General features: G+C 44.3%; 1 protein-coding gene across 10 annotated transcripts in view; it reads right to left on the bottom strand.

Annotated features, from left to right (window-relative positions):
- Nucleotides 1-2,521: 2,521 nt before the first annotated feature.
- Nucleotides 2,522-8,802, bottom strand: part of LOC106743010 (cAMP-regulated phosphoprotein 21) — a 47,228-nt gene continuing 40,947 nt past the window's right edge. For all 10 annotated transcript variants that reach the window (XM_014616453.1, XM_014616448.1, XM_014616452.1 and 7 more), the window contains one exon: nt 2,522-8,439. Coding sequence is in view for 9 of the 10 variants with exons in the window: in XM_014616448.1 (XP_014471934.1) it covers nt 8,390-8,439 (50 nt within the window). In the remaining variant the exon portion in view is untranslated. The remainder of the gene's footprint in view (nt 8,440-8,802) is intronic.

The following is an 8,802-nucleotide window of genomic DNA, read 5'->3' as shown; positions in this document are numbered from 1 at the left end:
TATATATATATATATATATATATATATATATATATATATATATATATATATATATATATATATATATATATATATATATATATATATATATATATATATATATATATATATATATATATATATATATATATATATATATATATATATATATATATATATATATATATATATATATATATATATATATATATATATATATATATATATATATGTCATCAATCGCATTGATCAATTAACTAAACTGATCAATGCGATTGGTTGTTTAAGCGTCAGTTAACTGTTGGTTAACTTAACCGGAGTTGGAAAGTTCCTAGTTAGCAACACGTTTGTCTCCAGAAAACGTATTCTCCTATTGGATGTCGGACGTTGTGAACATCGGAGGTAGTGTGAATCCTGCATAAAAGCCTTGATCTCTTCGACGAGTAATTGAAACCGTAGTAGGCCTCAACAATATGGTCAGCCACCTCTTCTCTTTGTCAAGTAGTACGACTCAACGAATGGTCAGCCATATTTTCCCGTACGTTAAACACGGGCAGCTCAACAGACCGTAACTTCGTCAAAAATGAAGGTAACGAGACGGTTTGGGAAACGTTTTAAAGCTTGAAGTCTCCACTTTTCAGGAATATTACATTCCATTTGCTACTATTGTTCGTTAATATATAAGTTAAATGAAAAACGATGAGTGAGAACACTCCTAACGGACAAGTAAAAACGGCAACAACAGCGCGCGTCTTGCGGGACAAGAATAAAATCAACGGAAGCTGGCGAATTATCAAACGAGAGTGGTTTCTTTTTTATTGAATTATATATAATTCGTTTTTGGAAAATATGATATAATATATATAATATATATGTATATAATATAACAAGAAATATAATTAGACTGACATGACTTCTATCAAATTGTTTTTTTTTCCGGCTCTCTATGATGTTGTGTGTGCATTTCGGATGAATAATATAGCTCTTTATTTACGTCACAGAAGTGTCGCGCGAATCAGAATCAGAAATTGCTTCGCCTCCCTTTCGCCACCTTATACACAGATAATTCAGGTCGGTTCTTCTCTTCACCTTCGCCTTATTACTCCCCCCCCCTCCCCCTCCCTCCACGCCTCCTCTTGCCTTTCTCCTTTTACATACACACATCTCTCTCTTTTATTCTTCTCTCAACTAAGATTACATACCGAGACTAAACGCGATGCTTCGTACAGCCGAAGAACCGATGAATATGCTTGAAACGTCCGTCCGTTCGCGGGAGAAATCTCTTTCTCTCGCACACTTCTTTTCTCTTAATAAATATAAATTATCTCTTCCTTAGCGCGCGTAACCTGAATACTTGTACATTCGTCGCGGAACATTGTGCATATGTCCGATGAAGCGACGTACGGACAAGTGGCGAATGCGATCGAAACGCGGAAATAAATCGTAATCTTCCTGCGTCGTCGTTGCCGAGAATTAACGAAACGCCGGCGGGGGAGAACAACGCAAAACGCACGACATATAAAATACGTTGCTAAAGCATTTAGCAGAGAGATACACAGCCATTCTTCACAGTTCATTCTTACATCGTAATATACATGTATCACGTCGGTATGTGGACGAAACGTAAAAGAAAAAGGGGGGAAAAAGGGGGAAAAAAAGAAAAAAAAAGAGAGAAATAAAAGAGAGTGAGAGAAAAGCGAGAGAGAGAGAGAGAGAGGAGAGATCTACGTCGGTTGGCTCACTTGCAACTTGTCCGCATCACATTCAACTAGCTCTACAGACTCTCAAGATCGGTCTCATCAACGTCGGTTAGGCTCGACCGCGATTATCTCCAAGTCCCGTTTATCTCTGTCTACCTTGTAATTACGAACTAATATCTAGAAAGACGGAGAGAAAGAAAGAAAGAGACAGAGAAAGAGGGAGAGATAGATGGACTGATTAACGGAGAATTCGCGACGCAACGTCGATTGCGAAGTCGCGCGACGTTGCGAGAAACTCTTCTCCGATCCCGAGAAATCAGCTTCTTGTAATTTCGAATTTGCGATTTTCGTAATTTTTCTCGCGTAATTTGTCCGCCGAGAGGAAAGACGGATCATGGGGACGTGGCTGCCTCGGAGAGACAGAGGAACACTCTCTCTCTCTCTCTCTCCCTCTTCGGGCGAGCGATCGTTGTTCCCGTCTGCGTTTTGCGATTCCAGTCGCAACGCTGAGGGGACAGGGGAATAATAATCGGCCGTTCTGGCGGGGCTAATCGGTGTCGGTGCGACCGGCCTTAGCAGAAAAATGTCAAGCATATCCACCGTGCTTTTCAGACTCGCTCGGCTGCGCGGTCTACGAAACGCAAGTAGCGGCGAAAAGATATGCTTAGACGGCAAGGTGACACACTTCGCGTTCCTGTAACGCGTCATCCCCGCTCGACAGCTCGCTTCTATTACGCATTGCCCTATTATGCGCCGTGTACTATTATCTCAAGCCGTACGCAACGATGAATGAGCGGATGATGAGTGCACGCGGGGAAACGGCGTTCCGCTTCTTCGTTTTCTTTTTTTTGTTCTGCCGCGAATGGTCTAGACGATGTCCGCGAGCGCGCGGCTGAAACGTACAGGATTGCTCTCGTTATACAGAACAGGTGTGTTTGTGTGTGTGTGTGTGTGATTCAGCTGTCGCTGAGGACGCGGATCCTCGAAGGATGCGCGCTCGTGAGCCGACCGGACGGATCGGAAGGACGAGAGCCGTGAGAGAATCGACTTCGCGTCCGCGTATCAGGCGGGATGTCAAAGATCCCAGTAAACACCGAGTAATATTAAAACGTTCAAACGTCCTGACTTCCCACTCCCAATGGTGCGGCTGTTACACATACCAGCATTCGTTGCACTTACACCGTTCAGTGGGAAATAACGCCAATGTCGTGATTTATCACTAGATAGCGTCTCGCTAATTTCCCTCGGTGGTTGCGTTTCGAAATCCTACTTGACGAGCGGAGTAGCATTTAAGTAACCAATCGTGATAGAGAGATCCTTGTTTCTTTTTCGTCCTGATCGGTCAATCAAATGCTACTCCATCGGTCGGATTCTATTCTAAGATCTCGGAACGCGTCCAATAGTGTAAATGCAATGTAACATATATCCAGTAAATACCAATTAACGCTAACATAACATCAATGTTACAATTTCCAACTCAACAATGTAGTAATTACAACATTGATGTTATGTTATTAGTTGACGTTTACTGCGTATATATATCAGCTTTTATATATATAAAACAGTTACGTACCGTTGAAAAAGTGGGAAATTATATAATATTAATATTTTTGGTCGGCGTTTATTGGGACTACAGATTGCACATTCGAGATTCGAATTCAACGAGCCTATCAACATCGACCTCGACCTGTTTAATTCTCATTGGTCGAGCTCTAATCGTCAAAGATTTAATTTCCAGCGTCCAGTCCGACATGCACGGGCCTCTTCCTCGCGGAAGGCTCGCTCCTTCTCGCTTCCTGCGCCACGCCGTGTCGACTCGTCGATTTATTGCTCGCCGCTAACAATCGCCTTACGGTCGCATACAAAAATAGTAGGAAACGAATTGATGAGGTCTTGCAAGTTTCACGACACTTATAATACCCGTTCTCCTCCGCTCTTCATCGCGTTCTCGTACTCTTAGGATTCTCTTTTTTTTAAGGCGAGAGCCGATCTCGACCGCCTCTCGCGCGCGCTTTTCTCTTCGCATCTCACGAGGATCTCTTTAGAATATTCCGGGGAAATGACAAAAAATCAGTCGAGCGACCAGGTTGATCGCACGATTCGCCGCACCTACCGCCGCGCGCCTCCCTCCTCCGCTCCTCTCGGTAACGAAATCCGCTGTGCAAACGCCGCGAGCGAGCGACGATTAGAAGGTCGATTAGAATAACAATTGACAATCGTGTCGTGATATCTCATCTCGCGAAGATCAAGCAGATCCACGAGCGCAAACCAGCGATTACCGTTCGAATCCGCGTGAAAACGTGCGAACGCGCAGTCATCGTACGGCGCGACGGCGAACAGGTGTGTCGAATGCGCGGGAAAAGCATACCAACGAAACGGGAAATGAGTATACGCGATCATTCGCTTGCCGTCTGTGTGTGTGTGTGTGAATGAGTGTTGCATTTTTGGTTCGTCTAGTATCGTTTTAGCTATCGCACGTAAAGAAGCGACGGCCTAACAAGTAACGTCCGCGCGAAATTATATTATCGTACACTGTACAAACACGCCCGCGCACATACACGTATAATCTATCACACCCTCTGGTACGATTCCCCCTTCCACCCCCCCCCTCCTTCAAACCGGTCATCGTAGAAATAGTCGGTAAATCACATGAATATAATCGCGATCGCTTACAAAATATATAATATATGTGGTGCCGTGAGGGTGTCGGACGATACTTGGTGGCGGTTCCGTTGGCGGCCGATGTAGGTTCTTTTTTTCTCCCCTTCCGGTCATCTATTCCTCCTCACATCGTCTTCTCCTCCTTCTTCTTCATTTTCTTCTTCCTCCTCCTTCTCTTCTCGCTTATCGTTATTTATCTTAAGGAGATGCGTGAACTGCTCTTTTTAATAGGTACGATTATTTTTTTCTTTTTCATCTTCTTCTTCATCTTCTTTAATCACTACGACGACGTTTTTTTTTTCTTAGGTACAGTTAAATACTATGCTTTTGTGCGCCCATCTCTTTATAATCGAGTATGTACGTGTGTGACTGTGTGTGTGTGTGTGTGTGTGTGTTTACTTATAACTTCTCGCTTTAGTTATCTGCGATCAGGTCTCTTTCGTTCCCTCCTCGTTCCTCTAGTTTTTTAAAGCCTATAACGAGATTAAAATCCTTGTCACGCGCGCGCACCTCACCCTCCGAGCTTCTTTCTTCTATTCCCCCCCCCCCNCCCCCCCGTCATGGTCAGCTTTTACGTTACCCGGCCGAGGGCGGGTAAAAATTTCCGTACGAGCGAGCGCGCGCGTTTGTTCCTCCTCTCTCGCTTACTTAAACTGTGTCATAAAAAGATAGGCACACCTTCACCTACGTTCTGAAGTACAATCACCGTAAGCGAAGCTTCTGGATGGATTCCACTTGGTTTTTGTGTGTCGCGGAGCAACGTGGGCAGCTCTCGCGCGATCCCGTCGTGTTCTCACTACCTTCTACGAAAAATAACGACTGATGGTGTGTGGGTGTGTGTATGTGTGTGTGTCGCGTGCGCGCGCGTGTATGAGGATACCTAGCTAGTATATATTATTTTTTTTCTTGCGATCTTCTACGCTCTATCTACGCGTGAAAGAGAGGGAGTGCACAGGTTCTCGCGGCGTCGGCCCGCAAAAGTAAAACGACACGCACCAACCGCGGTGGTGGTGGTGGTTCCTCGACGGTGCGAGGCGCGCCCGCGTTGCTTCGCCTACAATAGTTTTTTTTCTTTTGTTTTTTCACAGACTGAGACGTTATTAATTAACCACGGACCGCGTGTCACCATCACCGCTACAGCTGTTGCATGATAATCGCGTGTACGCTTCTATTTCGTTGGAACGGTGTGTGTTGTACGTGCGTGTGTGTGTGTGTGTATCTGTGCGTGCGCGAGAAGTACGTCTGTCGCGTGACCGAAGGGTTAACGGAAAAGGGACACTCGTGAGAGTTGTTGCGCGAAGTGTGCTGCGCTTACTGGAAGACGAATTACTCGACGGTGATTGGTGAAAGTCGGGTATATCGGCCGGATATATCTCGAAGCGGATTTGCCGATTTGGATCCGAAAGGAGAAACAAAGAAGTCGCCGAAATTAGTCACACGGTGTACGAATCGAACACACGGAAGGAAAGATCGGTGGAAGTCGCGTGACGTGGCGTTACTTGGCGCGTGTCGGCGTAGAGGAAACGGAATTTCCGGCTCTTACGAATTCGGAAATTTTATTTACTTATTTATAGCATAAACGGGGAAAAATCCTTTTTTAAAATAAATAAATAAGGGAGGATGATAGAAAGAAAAGTACATAAAGTGACGATGGGGATAGCAAAAAAGATCTAAGGCAACCAAACCTGAGATCGAAGATATCAACGCCTGGACAAATTCCTAATTCTGGACGTTTTTATTATTTTGTGGTCTTTAAATGCTTGTAATATTTAAACATTCAACATAGAATATATATATATATATATGTTGTAAACTCAATATATATGTCTATTACTCTATTGAAAGTTTAAACGTTCGCACTCGAAGACCAAAACAATAAGAATGTTTAGGCGTTGGTACTTTTACCTACGTTTCTACGAATAACAAACTTAATTTGTTTCTAAGCTTTGAGACATGTGAAAGAGATGAGTAAAATGAGATAATTCATCTGCTAGCATGTCGAAACGATTAATGAGTTTGAACCATCCAAACGTAATGTTCGATGATACGAAATAAAGAAGTGGAAATTCCGTTTCTCCTGCCTGGGAAACGCGCCAAGTCACGTCACGTTGCGTCGATTCGACCAATCCTTTTTTTCCCCGTGAAGGAGAGAAGTCGATACGTAATAATGATCGTCGATGATCTTTCTCCACGAGAGAGAGAGTACCGGGTAATATCGGTGGTGGTTCGTTTCACGTGGAATCAGGAGACTGTGATGGCTTTACGCTACTTAACTACCGCTCAAAACTAGAGACACAGAGACCGTGTACTGAATACCGTTTACATATTTACTTAACTTATGGTCAGTTACGCACACACACACTGCTTATAACTCATTTGGAACTCGCGACGATAGGATAGGGTTGTTGTGTCCCGATTAGACGTGTCTACTTTGAACCTTAGAGAGAACGTCGTGTGAGTGTTAAAAACGTTTAGATCCGAGCGTATCTTTGTCTCCTCTTCCTCCTTCCTCCCCCCTCCTCCTCTTTTCGAATATAATCGTATCGTTACCCGCTTTCGTCCTTACACGCGGCATGTATCGACGCCGCGTCGTATGTGTACGTATGTATAGTTTTTTTTCCGTATCGATTTTTTCGATAAAACATAATAAAAATTCTCGAGTATACGTCTTTTTCATAGAAATCAGATGTAAACTTTTCTTCGTGGTGCGTAAAAGTGACCTATCGCTCGCGTACAATAGAGACACGTGTTCGGATAGAGAAGCGTAGAAGAGAGAGAGTTGATGTTGTATGTGTGTATGTGTATGTGTGTGTGTACGAATGAACGTGTGCGGCATCGTCAACGCGCGCGGCAACTTTTAGAATTTTCGTATATAGATATTCACGATGAGGTAGCAAATAACTTCGTTCAAAATGGACTCGAAACGGGCAGCGATGAGACGTTAACGCAATGTTCGTTGACCGATGCGATGGCAGCGCGTATCAAAATCAGCGGGTATAGATAGATCGGTAGGTAGGTAGATTGGTAGGTAGGTAGATCAGGTGGTGGAACAGTTCCCTTCGGGGGGGAACGATCGACACCGATTTCCAGGAAACTCGGGTTTGTGAGATTCCCCTTTTTGTAAACGTACTCAGTAAAGTGTGTAGTTTTTTTTCTCCTGTTTGTTATTTTTTCCATTATTACTTTTAATCATCCGGTGAAGGAGTATCGGAAAAATTGTCGACGCGATAACCGTGACTTCCCACCGGGAAATTCGTATATATACGTCTGCCGTGTGGGTTTGTGTGTTGAGTGTTTGCTCTGATCTTAGAGGTAATGCTTCTTAAATGTAAATCTCACATTCATATAGTATCTGTAAAACCGCAGTTAAAATATCTTCAAGTATTATATATATATATATATAATAATCGTAATAGTAATTAAAATCTTTTCTCCCGTAACTATTCGGTACACCACTGGTTCGTTCGTTCGTTCTCTTTACGGAACTCGCGCACGTATAATAATCATTTTCTCTTTTTTCTCTTTTATTCTCTTCTCTCCTTCCTCTGAATTATCATTCCCGCCTTTTCGCTCCTCTCGCCCTTCTTGTCATGGTAAATTCAGACTTGATCGAGCGTGACTGCGTGGATTTCATGTTTGAAAAAGGATTTTCGAATTTCGCTCCTCGTTCCTCTCGCGTTCTCGCGGAAAGACGGTAAAAGAAATCCGCGTTACGGCATGTGTGTGTGTGTGTGTGTGTGTGTGTGTGTGTGTGTGTGTGTACTATCTCGCCTCCTCTCACCACTTATTTCCCATACGTACGCGCGTCACAGAGACGCTATCCTTATTCGCTCATTCCCTCGCTTCGGGCCGCGTGGCGGCTCTGTGACTCTCTTGAATTAATTTAGGATAACAATTAATATGCAGCGTGTAGTACTCGTGTGTCTGACGGTAAAGTGGGTCCGCCGAGTCCGGTTCTTCATCACCTCGGCTGCGAGGGTGCCGAATTCGCGCTGCACCGGCGATGTTACGCGTATCTTCCCGCCGCTCTCGTCCCCCTTCTCGCCCCCTCAGTACTGTACCAACTGGTTCCGACGGGTGATTGTCACCTTCACCGTTCCTGCAAGGAAGCGTCACCGTTCAGACTGGAGTCGCAGAGTCGCTCTTCGCCAACCGTCGACGTGTAACACGGAGGAAACGTTCCGGCCGCAAATCAAACGGACATCGTCGAACGAAAAATGCTCGCACGCAAACTCATCAGAAGAAGCTTTACACGTAACAAGCAAAACATGTCTCGTAAGGAAGGATAATCCATACAGCGAATACTGCACAGCCACGTACACACGGTTTGTTGTGACCGATGTGAGAGGAAGCAACGGTGTGAACACCGGCGTGAACCCGATTGAGTGATACTGTCGCGTGTGTTCGTGTCTCGTCGGCTCGAGTGCGTCTGTCAAGCAATGAGAGATGTGGTATCACACAA

The sequence above is a fragment of the Dinoponera quadriceps genome, unplaced genomic scaffold (genome assembly GCF_001313825.1).
Source record: "Dinoponera quadriceps isolate SergipeBrazil2010 unplaced genomic scaffold, ASM131382v1 scaffold880, whole genome shotgun sequence".
Taxonomy (NCBI): Eukaryota; Metazoa; Arthropoda; class Insecta; order Hymenoptera; family Formicidae; genus Dinoponera; species Dinoponera quadriceps.
Note: the sequence above shows the minus strand (reverse complement) of the source record. Positions and strands in the feature narration are given on the sequence as shown.